This window comes from Panthera onca, chromosome B1 (assembly GCF_046562875.1).
Source record: "Panthera onca isolate mPanOnc1 chromosome B1, mPanOnc1 haplotype 2, whole genome shotgun sequence".
Lineage (NCBI taxonomy): Eukaryota > Metazoa > Chordata > Mammalia > Carnivora > Felidae > Panthera > Panthera onca.
In genome coordinates this window covers 91,897,831-91,918,963 of record NC_138342.1, presented here as the reverse complement: position 1 = coordinate 91,918,963, position 21,133 = coordinate 91,897,831, and the positions used below count along the sequence as shown (strand labels likewise).

At 38.0% G+C, this 21,133-nt stretch overlaps 1 protein-coding gene and 1 long non-coding RNA gene across 4 annotated transcripts in view; one reads left to right on the top strand and one right to left on the bottom strand.

Annotated features, from left to right (window-relative positions):
- The window catches only part of LOC132692203 (uncharacterized), a 60,659-nt gene that overhangs the window by 21,414 nt on the left and 18,112 nt on the right, over positions 1 to 21,133 (top strand). Inside the window, exon 3 of one of the 3 annotated variants that reach the window (XR_009616229.3) lies at positions 19,072 to 19,168. The exons of the other annotated variants lie outside the window; for them this stretch is intronic. This is a non-coding gene — a long non-coding RNA (uncharacterized LOC132692203). The remainder of the gene's footprint in view (positions 1 to 19,071; positions 19,169 to 21,133) is intronic. 3 annotated transcript variants of the gene reach the window in all.
- On the bottom strand, positions 5,389 to 21,072 carry LRIT3 (leucine rich repeat, Ig-like and transmembrane domains 3). The gene is made up of 4 exons (XM_060654436.3): positions 20,724 to 21,072; positions 17,313 to 17,785; positions 8,185 to 8,490; positions 5,389 to 6,813 (listed from the first exon to the last, which is right to left on the bottom strand). Exons 1-4 carry the CDS (start codon positions 20,840 to 20,842, stop codon positions 5,657 to 5,659), a joined length of 2,055 nt encoding a protein of 684 aa, XP_060510419.2. The 5' UTR covers positions 20,843 to 21,072; the 3' UTR covers positions 5,389 to 5,656.

Genomic DNA, 21,133 nt, shown 5'->3' with positions numbered 1-21,133 from the left:
ATATGCTCCTCAACACGATGCTCTAGGACAACATTTAGTGCCATGTGCTGCACTGTTAGTCTGCTGTCCCCATAGTCTGTGCTCTAGGTTCTTAACCCTTTCTTTTTTTAAGTTTATTTATTTATTTTGAGAGAAGGGGGGGAGAGGGGCAGGGGGGTGGGGAGAGAGAATCCCAAACAGGCTTCATGCTGCCAGCACAGAGCCCAATGTAGGGCTCAATCCCACAAACCTTGAGATCATGACCTGAGCCAAAACCAAGAGTTGCACACTCAACTGACTGAGCCACCCAGGCACCCCAGTTCTTAACACATTCTTGCATGATAAAGTTTCTAGATGCTTGGTGATCTTGGTTTTGCCTTCCTGTGGATACTCCATAGTTTATCAAGGTCCCTGTTATGGCACCAAAAATTAAATTTGTTCCTGTAGAAATGGTTTATTAATGTAGAGTATAGAGAGGGACTGTTACCTTTCTTGATCTACCTACTACTTATATTAAAGTAACTTAATGCTACCATATTTAGCAATTAAATAACTCTGTTGGTTCATAGAATGATTGTAATCATTCTAAATCGAAATTTAAAATCTTAAGTCATAGATTTTTTTATCACTTGAACATTCATATTTGTGCCAATTTAAATGCAAAATTTAATATTGTCCCTGTTAGATTTAATTCTGCTAAAAAGTCATCTAAGATCCTTTTCAAGATTTGGTGTCTTCACCTATCATATAAATGTGTTCATTGATAGCTTTATTCAGCATGAAAAAAATCTCTAATAGAGAGCCACAGTTCTCTGTTTTTTACCCTATTACCCTATTCTATTTGAGGTTTCTATAATTGACGTGGATGAAGATAAGCAGAGCACCTTGGAGAATATGTACCAAGATATTCAAAGACACAGAGATGCCAGTTTTTACCCCCCCCCCCAAAAAAAAAGAAAAAAAGAAAAGAAATTGATTAGACAGAGAATTGCTCTATATTTTTAAAAATTATGAGAGTGGAAAATCACATGGTTTTCAATTAAGACAAAATAATTAAGAGAAATGTCTCTTTTGGCAGCCACTTAGAATAGTTGTTCTGGTTTCTCAGATGTACGTTCACTTTCCCCTTCCATTAGGAAAAGTTTGAGAAGCACCAACATAAGACACCCTGTCTATTTTCATGTCCTCTGTAAAGTTGAGAAGTCTGTATTTATCTAGTCATTTACAAAACGCTAAATAGGGTAGAGGCACCCTAACAGACACTTTCGCATGTTATTTAAAGCCATTACTAGACATTCTTGAGAGGAAGCAACCCATATTACTCCATCAAGGCAAGACAAATAACAATAGCTAGCTGCTGTTTGATTTTCAAGCAGTCCTTTGATTGATCTGCCTAGTAACCTCATAAAAAACAGGCCATTCTGGTTTATTAAAGCTTCTCTTTAGTTGATATTTGTTGGCTGCTAATGACCATAATATTCATTTCTGAATGCTCAAAAACAAGCCTTTTAACAATCTGTTGTCAATTCTGCAAACATGAATCAAGTTGCCTGTAATTTCCAGAACCCACCCTATTCTCCTCTTCAAAAGTAAACATGAAAGTTAGTCACTTGTGGTCTTGTGCTATCTCTCCTATTTGCCATGACTTTTCAAAGGCTACTGAACAGTAGCTTTGAGATGATGGCTGAAAATTCTTTTACCACCCTAGTAATATATCTGGCCTCATAACCCCTTATCTATCCTGGGCTAAAATTTTCACTTCTCAGTTTCTTCTCCATATTCAGTTTTAAAACCCATTTAGAAAGGAGAAGAAAAAATAGGAGTTGAATGATTCTGCTACTTCTCCGATATACTTTCTCTTATCATCTCTAAACAGTACACTTATTATTTCCTTTTTCTTTTTAACAACAAAAAACGCCTTACAGTTTCTTCTAGTCAACCATATATATATATATTTTTTTTTTTACATGTTTTATTTATATTTTGAGAGCAAGAGACAGAGTGTGAGTGAGGGAGGGGCAGAGAGGGAGACACAGAATTCGAAGCAGGCTCCAGGCTCTGAGCTGTCAGCACAGATCCCAACACGGGGCTCGAACCCACGAACTGTGAGATCACGACCTGATCCGAAGTCTGACGCTTAACCGACGAGCCACCCAGGTGCCCCGAGTCAACCATATTTTTGATCCTCAGTTTACTGGGGGCCTTTATTTATGACACTTTCATAATAGATTTGCTACATCTCTACCTTCATCCTTGATTACTCTTCCTTCTTCATATATATATATATATATATATATATGATTTAAACTTTTAGATTAGTAGACAGCCGTTTAGCTTTCCTGAGCTGTCTCCTGTTTTATTTGAATTATTTCATAATTATTCAGCTAAAAGTTTTTGGGTTTTTAAATTCTCCCTTTGTTAGCCATATTCCCTTTTTGAAACTCAAGTCTATGGGCCAAAATTTTTTTTCTTTGAACTTTTTGTAAGTTTCCCAAAGTCCGGGGCACTTGTCTGACTCCGAAGTCCAGGATTTTCTTTTCTGGCCATAATAAACATTAGCTTGGAGTTCTCAACATTTTTTATGTCCTAGCATATCATTTTTTATAGTCTCACATGTGACACACCCTCACCAGTTACCCAAGTTTTACAAACCTCAAATATATCTTATCTGAAAGTAAAACATTGTAATCATATTTAATTGTCATGTGTATTGGTTATGTATCAGTTATGATCACTCTCCACAGTTCTTAAGGTAACATTGATAAACAGGCTGCTGATTATATAGGATTCCATGCTGCTTGCCATGTCAACCTTTTTCTCCCACTCAGGAAAGTATACTTGTGGGGCACCTGGGTGGCTCAGTTGATTAAGAGTCCGACTCTTGATGTCAGCTGAGGTCATGATCCCAGGGTCATGGGATCCACCCCCACATCAGGCTGCACACTGAGCTTGGAGCCTGCTCTCTTCCTCTCCCTTTGTCCCTCCCCTGCTTGCTCTCTCTCTCTCTCTCTCTCAAAAAAAAAAAAAAAAGAAAAAAAAGAAAAGAAAAGAAAGAAGGAAGGAAGAAAACATACTTGTAAGAACATAAGAGCAGTGATATTATCAGGATAACTTTGACTACACTCAAATGTATGTATTTTTAGAAAGTAGATTATTTACAATTTTAGTCCTTTCGCTATTAGGATTACTTAGGACTTACTTCATGTACCAAGTCCAACTTGAAGATGACAGAGGTGCTTTCTCTTCTCCACACCAGCAAATATCTTTTCCTCATTAGTCAAAATAAGTGCAGGCCTCACTTTTTTTTTTTTTTTAATATTTATTTTTGAGAGAGTACAAATAGGAGAGAGACAGAGAAAGAGGGAGGCACAGGATCTGAAGCAGGCTCCACGCTGACAACAGAGAGCCCAACACGGGCTCAAACTGACAAACCATGAGATCATGACCTGAGCCTAAGCTGGACACCTAACCAACTAAGCCACTCAGGCACCTCATCACTTGATTTTGACCACGAGGGAAGTCAGTAATTTACCTCATCAGGGTGTCCCAAGTTTCCTTTCTTGACAAATAACATACCTTTGTAAAGTCTGGGTGCCATTTGGCTCAGTAATCTGTAACATTCTCCTGTAGTCATCATTTCTAATGTAGTGGTATTTTGGCAGTCTGTTTATATGAACCCTTTAAATATGGCAGTGAACTCCATGAGGTCTTTAGAGTAAAGAAATGCAAGTTTTTGCAATCTATTAATTCAAAATAAGTTGAGCCAACAACTTGAAGTGAAACACAAAATTGCCTGTAAAAGGTATCTTTCTAACAAATCTTAACAATTCATACTAAATTTTAAACTGTTAGATGATTAGACAATGCACTCAGTGATGAAAGCACCAAAGAAGAATGGGCTGGAAAGGAAGGAGAAGGAAAAGAAAGGAAATTATACAAGAAGGGGACATTTGGGAGCTCTGGACAGGCCATCCATCCATGCTGGTCTCCTCATAATATGCAGAATATTCCTAAACTAGAAATATTTTTCCTTTTTAATTAAGAGCCATTTGGAATGAATGATTTTTCATTATCCAGGTGCCTGTATTATAATTTTCACAATGTGTTAACATTAAAGCCTGTCTGTTCCTTATGAAAAATACAGGATTTTCTTAGAACTTGCTTCTCAGGGTATTTCAGAACTCCTGACACACCTTTATAAATCTGTTCTGTACTCCAAAATCTCTGATGTAAAGGGAATATAATCTTTAGTAAAGGTGGTGATAAACTTCTTTAAAAAAAAAAAACATAAATGTTATGTGTGACGCCCCTTTCCTATCTATTTATATGCCCCCCTCCAATTCAATTTCCGTGATGTTTTTGACCTAGAAAATCTGACCAAATTAATCCATTGAAGCTGCTCTTCAAGATCCTAAAACATCCTTTCCAGATCTAAAGAGAATTTTCAGAGTTCTTCCCTTTATCCAGGAAATCAAAATATAACATGGCAATGGGTGATGGGCATTGAGGAGGGCACTTGCTGGGATGAGCACTGGGTGTTGTATGTAAGCGATGAATCATGGGAATCTACCCCCCAAACCAAGAGCACACTGTATACACTGTGTGTTAGCTAACTTGACAGTAAATTATATTTAAAAACCAAAACAAAACAAAATATAACCTGGCAAAGGACAAACAACTTAGCTGTGGTCCTCTGACTACCTGAATATCTTCTGACAAAGCAGAAGGGGGAAAAAAAGAAATGAAGGAAGAAAGGGAGAGGGAGAGAAAGAGAAGAGGGAGGGGAAGAGAAGAGTGAATATCAAACTATTAAGGAGATTGTTTCAAAATGAGCACTTATGTTTTTAAAAAGATTCATACAGTCTGTTAGCAAATGCATTAGAATGCAATGGTTACTATTTTTAGCAATGGACTTACTATGTTCACAATCCTCCTTTTAAACTTATTTTTCCTAATACCTATGTTTCTAAGGATAAGGGAAGTTTTTTCTTGCAATATTAATACAACCGTACAGTATTGTAATGCATAATGGTACCAAGAGCTAGCACCCTCCCTCTCCAATGGGTTGCATTTAACCTTAATGAATGCAAAATTCTATACTTTCCCACTCTCGCCTAGTAGGCAATGGCAGTAAATAGCCACAGCAAATGCCATAAAGCACTTCAAGCATGAATGAACATCAAGGCTTACCTGGTTATGCTAATCTTTACTTCTTGGAAAACTATCTTTTTAAAATTCAGACTTTACTTTTTGACAACTATTCTCACCTGAATTTATTTTTAAGAACTAAGCACTATCCTAAAACATACTATTAACTTATTAAGCAGTACCCTAAACATTATTTCTATGGACATCTTCCACATAACAAAAACCCAGACTATTTGTCTTTTTAGTTCGGAAGTCACATGGTAGTTTTTACGTAATCTCTACACCCAACATGGGGCTCAAACTTACAACCCTGAGATCAGGAGTTACATGCCCTATTAACAGCCAGCCAAGTGCCCTTCGCATGGTATTTTTTTTTTAAGCACAATTAAAAGCACTCCATTTGTGAGTTTCATAGAGGATGTGAAACTCTGTCCAAAAGTCATCCAAACAGAGGGTCAACCACATCCTCAGATCCTTAATTGTGCGGAAGAAATTTTATGGACTTCACATGTGCCTGAGTTGTAAAACCTTAGCAATAATACTCTGGTCTCAGACCTTCACTTTTAAAGGTCACCTGAGATTCCACACTTGACCTAGAACAAAGCAGCAATTTTTCAGAATCATCTCTGTGCCTTCGCGTCCAAAGTTCCCCTATACTTTGAGACCTGGGGGACAGGGTCTCAAATTGAATATAAGTCTCTTTTGCCAAATCATCTTCCCAGAAGGATTCTGACCCACATTGCAGTTTACAAACTTTGTACAACAGGAAAAATATCAATGGCAAGACAACAACACAGGCAGTACCGCTCACCACGATAAGGAAAGACACTTGAGAATCACCTTCTTCTTCGACTCTGTCAACAGAAAAAGTGATACATTGGTCCTTCTGGGGAGGCACTCCCTTTGGACAGACGCATGCTATGTACTGCCTGCCAGGCTCCAAGCCATCTATGGTTACTTGGTCCTTGCTGGAATCTGCATTCAGCAGCAGCAGGTCCTTCTCGCCATACTTGGAATACAACACAGTCACCTCGGACTTACGTGTAGTGTTGACAGTGTTCCACATCAATGTCACACTCTCTTCAGTCTCACTGACTACTCTGAGATTTTCTATTGTGGTATTTGTCTCCATTGGCATTGCTTGATCCAATGACGCCAACTCTTCATTTTTACTTGCACTAGCTGAAGGAAACTTACTTCCACCTATCTCCGTCTTTACATTTCTTTTCCCATCTGGGCGGAGCTGGAATGACTGCTGGCTGGCCATGGTGGGCTTTGTTGAAATTCTGGTGCTTAGAGTTGTGATTGAAGATGCAATGGAGGAGAGGAAAGGAGATGAGGAGGAGAAAGCAGTGGAGGGAGGAGAGGAAGTAGAAGTAGAAGGAAAATTGGAAGAAGCAGGGGAAGAAGATGAGTTAGAGGACCAAGGAGATGACAGTGAACCAGGTATGGATGTAGATCTAGATCCTGGCTGGGCTCTTTGCTCAAGGTGATCTCCAGTTCTTTCAGAGGTGTCTGATAATACCGTGGTTGTGACAACACCAACCACTGTCACAGTAACCACAGCTTCTGACATCCCAGCCAAATTTTTGGCCTTACATTTGTAATCCCCAGCATCCTTGTAAGAAATGCCTGTCAAACTTATTATGGACCATCTGACTCCTTCTCCTGGAGATTCCTGAATTACTGTAAGAAAAAATATATATACTCTGTGAGGAAAAACTCAAGCAACATGCCAACCTATCTGGTTCTACATGTATCCCTTTCACATAAACCAAGAGGAAAATGGCACACTGCAAATCTCTGATGGCAGGTGATAAGTTCTGTAAATTGTCTACATGGAGGTCTTTGATATGCTGGGTTCCATGAGGTCTATATGGGGAATGGTATTTTAAAAAGACATGGGGGGCTATGAATTGGGAGACTTGGTTTTAGTAAATGTTAGTCCATGAATTAGTGTTTGATTTCAGACAAGTCAATTGGTGTCTTTAAGCCTCTGTTACTATATTTTTAAAATAAGAGAAGACAAAGTGGTCTCAAAGATCCTTTCCAATTTTAACTCACTATGAAATGGTTATTATAAGATCTTACTTAAATATTTCCCAAGATATTTTTTCATTGTAATAAAATGCTATCTATCTACATAGCCGGCTGGCATAGCAGATAACTTTCTGGCATAGAGGAGTCAAAATTAGTATTCTCAATCTTTCATTTTATAGTTAATCTAAATAAATTAGTAAACCACGAATTCTATTATTTGCAGAATAATATACAGTTTTTGCAAAATTGGAATTTTACTTTCCTAAAGACTAAAATCTAACATATTACCATTCTGTCTTGGTTTCTGAATGTTTATGAAGAATAATAATGTACTGAGCACTATCCTAGGATCCCAGAATTTAGCTTGCTACCTTAAGCTGTGGGCCTTTTACTGTCTATTTGTAAGAATATTAGGCCTTAGCTATTTTTTATTCCATCAGGTTTCTTTATATCTATCTTGATTTACATTTAGCTTCAGTGAGTTTTTAAAATATATCACTCTAATTAATCAGAATATCACTATTGAAACTAAAGCCAAAGCACTGAGTTGGTCAGAGTAGGATCTGAAAAGTCTATGTAACCAATTTTTCTAAAAATTATATACTTTTTGTTTCATAATAAGGTTTGCATGTAATTTAAATAATGATTTGAATACTCATTCAAAAATGGGAAACCTATATTAAAATCTTTTTTTAAAGAAAACTGTAATAGATATACATTTGAAAGTGAGCCATATCCCAAGATGATGCAGCAAGACAAAGGCCTTATTTGCAGTCATCCATCCATTGGATCATGTTTCTGTCTAAAAATCAGATTATCTAATTTCATCTACGTAGCTAGTCAGATAAACTGAGGAAAAGATTAACGAATAAAATGAACTTTTCAAAGTCCTTTCACCCAATAATTTTGGTGTATTTTATTAGAATTAACTAGCCAATTTCAAATCACACAAAACCATGAGTTTCAATTCAGACCTTTGCAAACTTCTTGCTTTATAGGCCTAAATTAAGAAAATACCTGTATAATTAACTGGTGAGCTGTCAGATCTGGTCCACGTGAGCTGTGGAGTAGGCTGGCCAGTAGCATCACACCGCAGCAGAACATTACTGCCCAGAGCAGATGTGATCTGGGTGGCCGACGTCATCACTGATGGCTTCAAACACTGTTCCAACTCAGCCCGCTGAAATAAAATCCCTGTCAGGCTCTCAGGTTCACTACATATCATCAGTGGATCAAGAAGCACTACAGCAGGGTCAGCAACTTTTGACAACTCGATCATTTTAGAAATGTGACAGTCACAGAACCAAGGGTTGTCCTGCAGACCTAAACCAGAAGGGAGGAAAAGATTGATAAAGGTTATCAACAGATGACTTCAGTTTACATCATAGTCAATTGGGCAAGCAAGCATTTGCGCTGTCTCCCTAAAAACAGAAGTGCTTTGAGAGATGAAAGGGGAGTCACCTCTCTGTCAGTTTTGCTCTACAATCTGGCTACCTGAATGAACATAGCTTGTCATTTCCAACCATTAATGATTGTAGCCAACATTTACTGAGCATTTACTCTGTACAGGTCTCTGTTCTAAGGACGTACCTCTATTATTTAATCCCAAAAATCCTATGAAGGAGAGTATTAGTGTCCTCATTTCAAAAATGAAGAAGCTGAGATATAGAGAAATCAAATGATTTGACCAAGGCCACATAGCTAATCAGCATCTGAGCCAAGATTCTAATCCAAGTACCACAGAATACTATAAATACACTAATAGAGATATTTCTAGCATGTTATGAAAGTACTTCTGTTACCGTAGGTATTGGAGGGTGTAGAGAGACACCTAACTCTGCCTGCACTGTGTCTTGGGTTTGCGTGATGTGAAGACCTTTGGAGGACAAGTTCTGTGTAGCATGTAGAGTGAGATGCAGGAGATGTCAGGAGATAAGACTGGAGACTGGGAGAGGCTGGAACAGAGCTTGCCATGAATGCCATGCATGGGGGCCATACAGGTGCCCTACCCAAATACCCCTTCAAGAGAGAAGCAGCAGCAAGGAATAGAGTTAGCTGACAGCCTCCAGTTGGAGGACTGCCTCAGCTTTCAGAACTGTTAGCAGACATGCTTTGGCCTTCAAGAAGAGTGTCCATGAGAGCTTTAAAGGCAAGTGAGGAAAATGTAACTATTGGAAACCAGAAGAAAGGAGACCCTTTTATGGAGTGGCAGAAAGTTTAGAAACACTGCCACCTGTGGTTAACATGGAAAGGAGAAAACACATTCAAGGAAATGAATGTTCCAGCCATTGATATTTCCTTCCACACGGAGTGTTGAAACTGCTGCCCGGTACTCCTTGCTGCTCGTAGTAAAATGTGAAGGGCAGACAACAGCTAAAGGAAGAACTGCTAAATATAAAGGAGCCAAAACTTGCTGGGTTGAGTAATAAAATTGCTTCTTAAACCCAGCCTCTCCAAAGTTCTCAAATTAAGAAAGGGCTTCAGAGCAAAAATCAAATCCAGGGACAGTGAAAGTATATAATTATTTGCTAATATCCTAGAAGGATCTCAGGTAGTGCTTCAGAGCCTCTGGTCAGACAAAAATCTCTCTAATGATATTAAGGGTGATGTCCCATGTAAATAAAGCTCAAAGCTGAAAGAAATTTATCTCAAAAAGATTTATGGTTGTGGCTTTTTACTAATGGAGTGGATTATAACATTGATTCATAAGCAGAAAAGACAATCATAATTTTTAAACATTCTAACCATGTTAGAAGATTTAACTTCATAAATTCTATTTATGTCTCTTTATGTCTATTTTTATTAGAATAGCACTTCATGAGTGGTTCATATTTTTCTGCCAGAATTTATAAAAATTTAGTTTTTTTATCTTCTTAGAAATTTCACTTCTTCCATGGATGAATTATCTTGAACTTCTTCCTCTTACATTTAGTCCTGTGAATCTATGACCAGTTCTCTAATATCCAACTTGCCAGCAAACATCAAATTCATTCTGTCATGTAACAATTAACATGTGGATAATACTTTTTGCTCTCAAAACACTTGTTATGCTAAATTTTTGCTTTATAAAAGAATAACAAAACAAGTTGACAGTTATTGTTTCCTGTATGACAAATATTGTACTTGTCAAGAATTGTAAAGGGTCTGAGTTTTATCCAACTTTAGGGTGACCAGTTGGCAGAAGACATAAGACTTCTGGTCAGAGATGAAGGAGATCTGGAGGAAGACGTTATTATCTCCCTTATACTGGGCAGTAAACATGCCTACCCTTTGCTCTGGAGGGAGATACATCTTTACCTTCCAAAGCAGTTCTCTACATAAACATCCTTAAAAAGATAGTTCAGAACAAAAGGCAATGACTGCCCCTGCTCACTAGACAGGCAGAATTGTGAGAGACCATGGAAAATTGTCTTCCAGCAGTGCTAAGTATGCTGAAGGATTTGTCTACCTCAAGCCTGACAATAGCATGAGGTAGATAATATTAGTATCATCATCATTTTATTTTTTTTTTATCATCATCATTTTAAAGAGGAAAAAGCCAGCATTCAGAGAGGTTAAGGGTCTTCCTGTCGTTACACAACTGAATATAGTCAGGATTTGAACCTCAGTATCCTGATTTTAAATCTCATTCCCAAGCACTGTATGTCTTATATTGACCTCAGGAAGCTAGTGTGATTCTCTAAGTCTCACATCAGAGGATGCTAAAGCACAAAGAGATTACTGCCTTGATTCTGTAAGTAGCTTAGAGTCCTGACTAAATCCCAGATGTTTTAGCCTCCTAATCTACTACCCCTTCCACCATAACTCATTTCATCACCTAAAAATATTTAGGGCCACCGGGTGGCAGCTATAGTGCTGTTATCTATAAACACATGTCAAAGCAGCGATGTCCGGAGCACAAATGTCTACATGGGGAACCATCCAAGAACTGTAACATTAACGGGTCTACTCATGCTTTGAAACTGTCCTAAAAATGTGTTAATGGTGAAACAAAATTCTCTTAAAAATTAATCCTACTTGTATGTCTAAAAGTTATGTCTAAAAGTTACATAAAACAGGAAAATATTTTAAATCCCTCAAAAACATAATGTTTATTCTAGATTTGAAACATCCAAGGTCAAAGGCACAACTTTTAGAGCCTGAATAATAATAATGACCTGAGTGCTGAACACATTCATCAGGTGTTTTGTGTTTTTTGTTTTTTGTTTTTTTCCTTTGGGGGACAAAGGTACAAGAACTCCCTGAAGTTAAACTGTTATTTGCACTGCATTCCTTCAAGGCAACACACCCACCACAGTCACAGTAATTTGCATTAATTAATTTAGTTTATGTAACTATTCTTGGATGGGGCAAGCCAACTTTGCCTTATTCCTTTTCTAAAAGGATAATGTTTTCCATGCATCACAGTAGTTGAATTAATTGTGCTATTTTGTGTGTGTGTGAAAAGTCAGCAATAAATTCTTGTACCAAAGTTATTCTATAAGCTCTTGAAAGTAAAGACCATGCCTTAGTCTGTTTTGTAATGGCAGTAGTGTCTAACAATTCAAGGGGGAAAGTAAAGTCTTTTCAACAAATGGGTACTGGAACAACTGGACATCTGTTTGGAAAAAACCTCAACCCCAACCCCTACCTCATGCTACACTCAAAGACTATTTGAGATGCACCACAGTCATAAGCATAAAAGCCAAGAATATAAAGCCAGAGACTGAACATAATAGTTAAAACTATAAGGAAAACAGAATATTTCTGTGACTTGTAGGAAGACAAATATTTCTTAGATGAGACACAAAAGGCACTAACTATAAAAGAAAAAGCTGGTAAATCAGACGTCACTAAAATTTAAAAGTTTCTTACCAAAGACACCATGAAGAAAATGAATAAACTACAGACTTGGAGACAATATTAATAATACACATAATTGACAAAAGGCTTGTATTCAATACTAAAAAGAAAATGACTTTTAAAAATTGTATATTGGCATAAAGGAATATAGCAATGACCAATGGCCCAATGAAAACATGGTCAATGCCATTAGTCATCAGGGAAATGCAAATTAAAATCACAATGCGAAATCACTCCCTGACCACCCACCCCTAGGAAATGACTGAAATGAAAAAGACTGATAACATCAAGTGTTGGTGAGGATATGGAGCAAGTAGACTGTTACACAGTGCTAGTGGGGGTGTAAAATGGTACAACCTCTGGAAAATTGGCAGTTTCTTAAGGAGTTGTATAGCCATCTTAGGACCTAGCAATTTCAATCCTGGGAATTTATCCAAGAGAAATAGAAAATAGGTGCCACAAAAACCTTTGCATAAAAATGATAACAGCAGCTTAATTCATAATAGCTAAAAACTGGTAAGAGCCCATGTGTCCAAAAACAGGAGAAAGGATAAACAATTCATACATTCATAAAATTGAGTATGACTCAGCAAAAGGAACTATCCGTACATGCAGCGACATGGATGAATCTCAAGAACAATAATGCTAAATGAAAGAAGCCAGGCACAAGAGTGTATTTTAGATGATTCCATTTACATAAAATTCTAGGGCAAACAAAATTAACCTACTGTGATAGAAATAAAAATAGTGGAAGGGGTGCCTGGTTGGCTCAGTCAGTTAAGCGTCCGACTTCGGCTCAGGTCATGATCTCATGGTTTGTGGGTTCAAGCCCCACATGGGGCTCTGTGCTGACAGCTCGGAGCCTGGAGCCTGCTTCGGCTTCTGTGTCTCCCTCTGTCTCTGCTTCTCCCTGCTCACGCTCTGTATCTCTCTCCTTCGAGAATAAACATTAAAAATTTTTTAAAAAGAAAAAAAAATAGTGGTTGCTTGGAATGGAGGAGATTGACTGAAAAAAGACAAAGGGGAACTTTTCCAGTGTGATAAAATTATTCTGTATCTTGGTGAGGGTGTGGGTTCTGTGGAGGTATGGCATTTATCATCATTTTCTAAGTTGTGTACTTAAGATCCATGGTATGTAAGTTATACTTCAACTCCTCCATTTAGAAAACGTTTGAAAAACAAAAGAATGATATCTCTGGAGATAAACTGAACTTGAAGCTTGACTGCCTCTCCACCAGCTGTAAAAAGGTGGTAGTACAGACCCACTTTATGGTATTGTCCTGAAGGCTGAGATACTGCCAGGGAGTCCTTAGAAGAGCACCTAGCACGGAATCAGCCTTAACTGCGTGGATTTGTCTCCTTGGTGCCTAGCAAAGAACAAGCATAGCAACAGGGACTGACAGGTGTTTGTTGAATTAATGCCATTTTAGAAAATTTTGTGGGAATACTCATGTGGCCGCTGCCCTTCAGGCAAACTTAATTCTAATCTGGAGAAGAGCTTATGTTTGCAATTGAGCAAATTTGGGTGCCAGTAAAAAGCACCCAGAAAAGCATTTTATATCCTCTCCTACTGCAAGCTTTTTCCTCCAAGACAAAGAGTGTGGAGCCTCACAGAGTCTGCCTGTGTAAATATTTGTCTATTCTGGAGAAAGAGACCATGGAAATTTATCTGTATTGCAAATCAAAACTCCAATCTAGTTTCACAGTTCACTTAAATGTTTACTTGCAAGACACTTGTTTATGTTTTTATGATACATTAGAGGATAATTTGATTAAGCTGATATTTTTACTCATGTAGAAAGAAGAGTCATGGAAAAGCCTCTCCCTAATTTTTTTTATATTAAATAAATATATGATTTAAAGAGATAGTAATGCATACGTGAGGAAACTAACTCTAGTATTATTACATACAATACATTACAAAAGAGTGTGGAAGCACATGGGTTCTGGAGCCAAACAGCCTGTATTCACACCCCAGCTCCATGAGTATGATGATTAAATTTGGGCTTGTGGCTTAACTTGTGTCTCAATTCTTCTGTAAAATGGGGATGAAATGATACTTAATACAGGGTTAACGTGAGACTGGAAGAAGTTATATATGTAAAATATAAGAACGAGACTTGGCCTTGAGTAAGCACTCCATCAATATTACCTATTACTATTATGGTTACAAACAGAACCGCTGTCTGCTAACAATAATGAACACGGTACAATAACAATTAAATAAAAGCAGAATGTGTTCCACCATAATAATAGAAAAGTAAATTCTAGAGGGTACTTGGAAAGATATAATTGCCACAGTTAAAACCTGAGTTCTAGAAAAGCTAGAACTGGTTCTCACTGCCATATTTTAATGACGAAATTAGAAGACTCCAATATAGTTAAAATAACAGAAAAAGCCAAAATAGAGGAGTCTTTCTTTATAAGACACATCTATCTCAGTCACAGCTGTTGTGGATTATTGTTGATCTAAAATTATAACCTCAGAGACTGTCCACCTCATATTCTAAAGAACTGTCACATAAAATATCTTATAATATTCTCATTACAGTCTTATGAGTCAGAAAAGAGGGAGTGAGTCCTCCTATCTCCATTTTCCAGATGAAAAACCCGAGTTTTCTGTGTGTGATTCACACACATGAGCCAGTCTTTTTTTTTTTTCTAATTTTTTTAACATTTATTCATTTTTGAGAGACAGAGAGAGAGCGTGAGCGGAGGAGGGGCAGAGAGAGAGGGAGATACAGAATCTGAAGCAGGCTCCAGGCTCTGAGCTGTCTGTCAGCACAGAGCCCGACGCGGGGCTCAAGCCCACGAACCATGAGATCGTGACCTGAGCCAAAGTCAAATGCTTAACTGACTGAGCCACCCAGGTGCCCCGAGCCAATCTTCTTATTAGAGGAGAGCATTTCTTTCCCCTTTTGTTACATAGCAGGCTATGATTTTGCTAAGATCAGCGGCCACATATGGTTGGGCATGTTTCAAAATATCTTTTGTTATTTATTATCATTATTATCATCACTATTATAAAAGCAATGCATGACCAAAGCAGAACATTTTGAAAATATAGAATACTGAAAAGATGTCCCACCACCCAAAGAGGACAATTAACCAGCTAGTGTATTTTTAAATTTTTTTCTTTGCACATTTTATTTATTTGTATTGTATTGTATTGTATTGTATTGTATTGTATTGTATTGTATTTTAGAGACTGCATTGCAAGCAGGGGAGAGGGACAGAGGGAGAGATTGAGAGAGAGAGTCCTAAGCAGACTCCACACTCAGTGCAGGGCCCAATTCAGGGCTGAATCCCACAACACAACCCTGGGATCATGACCTGAGTCAGACTCAAGAGTCAGACACTCAACCTACTGAACCACCCAGGCGTTCCTCTTTGCACATTTTAAAATAGTTATGATCATGAATATGTATAATTACATACCCTGATTTCTCAGTTTAATGTTATACCAAAAGTATTTTCATGTCACCTTTTTAAAGAATCTGCTTTTGAACAGTCTGAACCCTGAAGCATAGATAAAGATGTTTATCTCTTAGGACTGTGAGATTTCATAACCCTTTTCAGTTTGATCCCTAAACTTTTATCCAGATTTAACTCACAAGGGAACAATATTAATGTCCCATAAATCAATTCTTCATAATGATATTAGCAATATTAGTGACTAGTCATTAGAGAGCTATTAATAAGAATTTATTAATTTGATTTTATTTTCTACTATAGAGCTCCATTTGGTAATTCTATTAGAACCAAGAGTCACTTTCAAAGAAACTTAGAAAAATGTGTAGAGAAATAGAATCTCAATGTTTAAGACAATTTCTAGCTATTAGTGTTACTCATAAGGACTAAATTAGTGGCTAAAGTAGAGTAAATAAATACTGCTGTACAGGTTTACACGGTGCCTGTCATGGTGTACATAATAAGAAGGACTCCACAACTATTGTTAAATTAAACTAATATTTTTCCCCAATCCATCCTATAATATTACTTTTATTCTCTAATAGAAATGTTTGAAATATTAGATAAACAGTAGGTAAACAAAAAATAGCCATATAATAAAAAATTACATGACTTTTCCTCTTCGTGTCTGGTTTTTATCACTCATATTTTTAGTCTCATAAGCACCAAAATGTATTTACATTTCAACAAAAGCAATGCTACAATCATTTAAATGCTGCCACAGCATTTTTCCTTTTTATCAAAAAAAAAAAAATCTCAGTTATCTTTATTTATAATTTGCTTTGGCAAATATTTGAGCATGTGATATTGGTCAATAGGAATTCCTGGCACAAATTTAGCATCGAGTTGCCTCTCACGCCAAAAGGCTTATAAGTCATTTCCCTGACCAAAGACCCAGTTCTTTCATCCTGAGAAATACAGCCTCTCCTGCAGCCCTGATGGACATAACTGGTGAACTAATGACCTAGGCTTACTGGGTGAACAAGAATTTAGGAAATCAACTTGATCAGAGCCTCAGGCTTGTGTCACACACAAAAGTATGAAAGACCTCACTGCCCACAGATACCCCTGGAGAAGGGTCTCAGTTCCCTGATTTCAATCTGGCAACCACATTTACCGGGCATTTGCCATGTGTAGAGCGCCGTGCAAAGCACTGTGGGAAGATACAAAAAAAGGAAGAGATAGACTTACTGAAAGGAGTTTACACTTTAAGAACCCAAGACAAATACCCATAGAACCTAAACAAAGTCAAGATCAAAGTCTACAAAACATATCACAGTTAAACTAAGAGACCAAATCCACTAGGAGACCCCAATAACTGGTGCCTTCGTCATTTCTTTTTAGATTAAGAAAATTTGGAAGCTGTTCTCCCTAATTAATTAAACCACTGCCACCTCATAAAGATGCCAGTGCCCCTCTTCTACTCCTGAAGAGCCTGATGAAGGGCTGAAAAGAGAACAGAGCAGGTTGACTGTGGCAGAGCATGGAGCATTGATATGTTCACAGAAACAGGGCAGGTTGGTAGGTTTTGTCACTCAGCCCCAGTATCTCTGACAGCACCATCAGTCTCTCAGTTTATGAAACTGACTCTCCTCACTCCTCCAACACACATACTGCCTGCCACCCTCCCTCCAGCACTCATAGAGAGCCATTACACGTTACACAGGGTAAACAAGTCAATTGACCCTAAGTCAACCAATAAAGTGCCATTCCATCAAAAACTCAAGTATAGAGTAAAAAGCCAAATTCAATAAATGTGAAAAGGCTGAACAGCTGAAGGCATGCAAAGCAAATAATCTGGACCCAAGAAGCCCAGAGGCTTCTGAGCTTACCAAGAATAATTCTTTGTGGTGAAAGGTCCAGGCTTCTTGACGATGTTGTAAGTAAGTGGGACCAGCTCTCCAGGAAATCTGGTGGTAGTGTGGTTAGCCTGTTGCTTGATAAATCCAAGTAGACAAGGTTCTTCAGGTACCTGACCACCTCGTTAGGCACACTGGTTATTCTGTTGTTGTGCAAATCCAGGGTCCTCAGCTGGGGCATGTCCAGCAGAGATGCCCAAGGGAAAGCGGCCAGAGAATTTCCATCCAAGCGCAACTCATGCAGCTGCTTTAGGTTGTAAAAGCTGCTGGCATCAAGGCTGGCCACGGAATTGTAAGTCACCCAGAGGTACTGGAGCTCCACCAGGTAGTAGAAGGCCTCTGCGGGGATTCTGCGGATGACAGTCTTCTCTATACGTAGCTTCACAGTTTCCACAGGGAAGTTCTTAGGGACCTCATTCATATCCAGGTCATTACATAGCACCGACCTAGTGTCACAAAAGCAGTGGAAGGAAACCTGCTTTCCAAGACCCACGTGAAAAAATAATACTTGAAACATGCATCAGTTTTTCATTTCCTACTCGTTTTCACAAAATACCTGTTCAGCCTGGCTGACCTATTCATAATTCATCATCACCATCATCTTCTTTTAGGTTGAATCATATGAAATGGCCATTTTAGTAGGATAAAAATGATCAGATATCAGCAATTTCATGTGTTTCAACCTACTATTGATGGAACTCTTTATGTGTCAGACCTGTACAACACACATCACATCCACCTAATTTATCAACAGCCCTATAAGGTAGATACTGGGTAATAGGTAAAGGCACCGGCTCTGGAGTCAGGCTGATCTTGGTTCAGATCTAAGCTCTGCCACTTCCATTGTGGACATGAAAAGCCACATCAGTCCCTCAACTTCATTTTCCCACATGGCACTGTTAGGATGATTAATTGAAATGGGTGTAAAATTTTATACCTTTCTGGCACATAATAATGGGTGTTTGCCATTTTTTATCATTAATCTCATTTTTACAGATAAAATAACTGAGGCCCACCAATGTGCGGTAACTGCTGAAGGTCATATGGCCAGTGGGTTACACAGCCACCTATTAAACCCACATCTGTCCAACTCTAAAGTGCACACTTTTAACCACTTTAGGAAATGACCCATATTTTTAAAATCCCCTGTTAACGTTATAAATTGATCCCTTTTAAATAACTTAATTTTAAAAAGGAAGGAAGGAAGGAAGGAGGAAAAAAAAAAAGCCAAGTGTTCAAACTAGATGCTTAAAGTTGAACTCTATTTTAATGTGACCGGTGAGTTCCTTTCAGCCTAAGGAATAAACCAGAAACTGCAAGTTTATTTCTTTTACCACTCACTAACTTAAGTGACCTTGAGTAAGTCACATTGTGATCTTGTTTAATGGCATTTGTAAAACAGGCATAGAAAAACAAGCCTGTCCCCTCTGTGGATATAAAGTATGAAGAATCAGAGAATTTAGATTCATTTTAACCTGAAAAAAGACTTATTTATCCCTCATTCATACTCACTCCCACTGGATTGCTGAAAAATGAACAATAAAAATTTTGCAAAGCATAGTCTAAATTACAGTCTATTATACTTGTAGTACATAATAACAATGAAACAGCCATTTGGTAAAAACAGGACATTAAATCAGTGAATTTTAAAAGCCAGTGTATAATGTAAAGGGAAGTAGGTAGCAGAAAGCTGGAGTGCACTGACAATACCATCTCCTTTCTGTAACTTTAGGAGAAGACTATGGAATCATTGGAATTCTCTAGGAACACCTCTTTTTCTTCATCTCTATTCCAAATTACAACTTTCAGTGCTATTTTATACCAGAATGGTAAGTCAGCATTCCAGCGTAATGGAAAAAAGCCTGGATAGGAAGCTGAAAGACGTAGCATCTTTATCAACCAGTCACTGCATCAACTCAGTGTTGTGACCTTGGACAAGTCATTTAATCTCTGTATGGTTGTGTTTCTTTGTTTATAAAAGGACAGCAGTCAAACTAGATTATTTCTAGAGTCCTTGCCAGGCATAATGTGCTATGGTTTTTATAAAATCAATAATGGGGTTATCATGGGGAAAAAAATAAACATTTCTGTGGCTGTTTTCTCAAAATTCCAGAGCCCCTAGTCATTAACTGCTTCATATCTTTTGCCAAGTAGGTCTTTAATTTGTTACATTCTTTCCTTGTCTTAACCTACTTAGTGAATATCCCAAAAAGATACAAAGAGTTGGTTAAGTAAAGTTCAAACAATAACAAATCAAATTACTCAAAAATATATTTTACTTGTTATTGTTTATTTGTTTAAAGTTGTAAGATATAGTGGCCTGGGTTGCTCAGCTGGTTAAGCGTCTGACTTTGGCTCAGGTCATGATCTCAAGGTTCATGGTTTGAGGCCTGCATCAGGCTCTGTGCTGACAGCTCAGAGCCTGGAGCCTGTGTGGGATTCTGTGTGTGTGTCTCTCTCTCTGCCCCTCCCCTTCTCGTTCTCTCTCTCTCTCTCTCTCTCTCTCTCTCTCTCAAAAATAAACATTAAAAAATAAAAATTAAAAAAATAGTTTTAAGACGTAAATTGGGCGATTCTTTTAACGAATTACTTTCAATGAGAGGCTCACTGTTCACTTCAACCAAGCCACAAAATAATCTGGTTGTTATTAAATATCCTCCCCCCCCCCACGTCCCCCCCACCAAAATCAAGTTCTACCAAGTTTAGCTAACAACAGGTCTGTTTTGCATTTAACTTCTATCTCAAAGGACTCACTACATTATTAGTATGTAAGTATTCTCACTCCACAGGTAGATGTTAAAGCAGCCCAGAGATTAACTTCAGTGAGGCCCCCCAGTGTCTGCAATAGACAAGGCTGATTTGTATCTTTCCAACTTTTCTTTGTAAACTCCAGTACCTTAAAATGAAAAATTCTAACTATGAACATCTCTAAATTCACTCTTGTGATCTTCCTTCCTACTTTTTAAGGTCTATCCAAAAGGCATGAAAAAGAAATGGGAAATCAGGGAAGCAAATGCTCTGGTACCTCCTAGATTGGCCCTCCCTCTCATGCCTTCTGTAAACAAGCTGAGCTGGCCACACACATTTCAGTGGTTTGACCTAAAAGGGACATGTTGTGAATATGAGTGCAGTGAAGATTTTGGTTACACAGAATGTGTTTGAGAGTCTCAGATAATTTGAGAGGGTTTTAAGAGCTGAATTGCTCAAAATGAAAACAATGGAGTGAGCAACTGGTATTAACACAATTAAGCTAAAGCTTAGGTAAATTAAACCTTCTGTCCTCTGATACCTGGTCAACAATTTGCTTTCAAAATAAGGCTGCCTAGTTGGAGTCCTTTTCCAAAAAAATCATTAGAACACTTAATAGCAAGGAGAGGAGCATACCTTGATCCTGTGCCGTCATTTCTGCCATGATAATCGCAGGTGCACTGTGAAGGACATGAACAGCTCACTCCCTCCAAAAAGCTAATGAGCACAATGCACAGGCATGCTGAAAGACGCATCGCTCCTTGTAGAGGTTATTTGAACAGAAAGTAAAAACCAAATCCTAAACTTCAGAAACTGGTGTGCCAGGAATGCAAACAGCCATTTAGTAACAGCAGATTAGATAGGATTAGCTGAGATCTGTAGTTACTTAACCTTCAAGTGTATTTTACAGGGGATCAATCGACCTAGGCTTTGAAAATGGTTTCAGCAAAGTAACACATTCCAAGGAATATGAAAATCAAGCACATGTCAAGAAAATTTCAGTAGTTGCCCATCTCCAGATTTGCAAGGAAATGCCTATTAAATCC

What these genes read in the sequence shown, in the direction of transcription:
- LRIT3 (XM_060654436.3), bottom strand. Translation starts at nt 20,842, where the DNA reads ATGCGTCTTTCAGCATGCCTGTGCATTGTGCTCATTAGCTTTTTGGAG. An exon ending in AATGACGGCACAGGATCAAG is followed by an intron (nt 17,786 to 20,723) that starts GTATGCTCCTCT and finishes TTGTGACACTAG; the next exon opens with GTCGGTGCTATGTAATGACC. An exon ending in CTCACCAGTTAATTATACAG is followed by an intron (nt 6,814 to 8,184) that starts GTATTTTCTTAA and finishes TTTTTCTTACAG; the next exon opens with TAATTCAGGAATCTCCAGGA.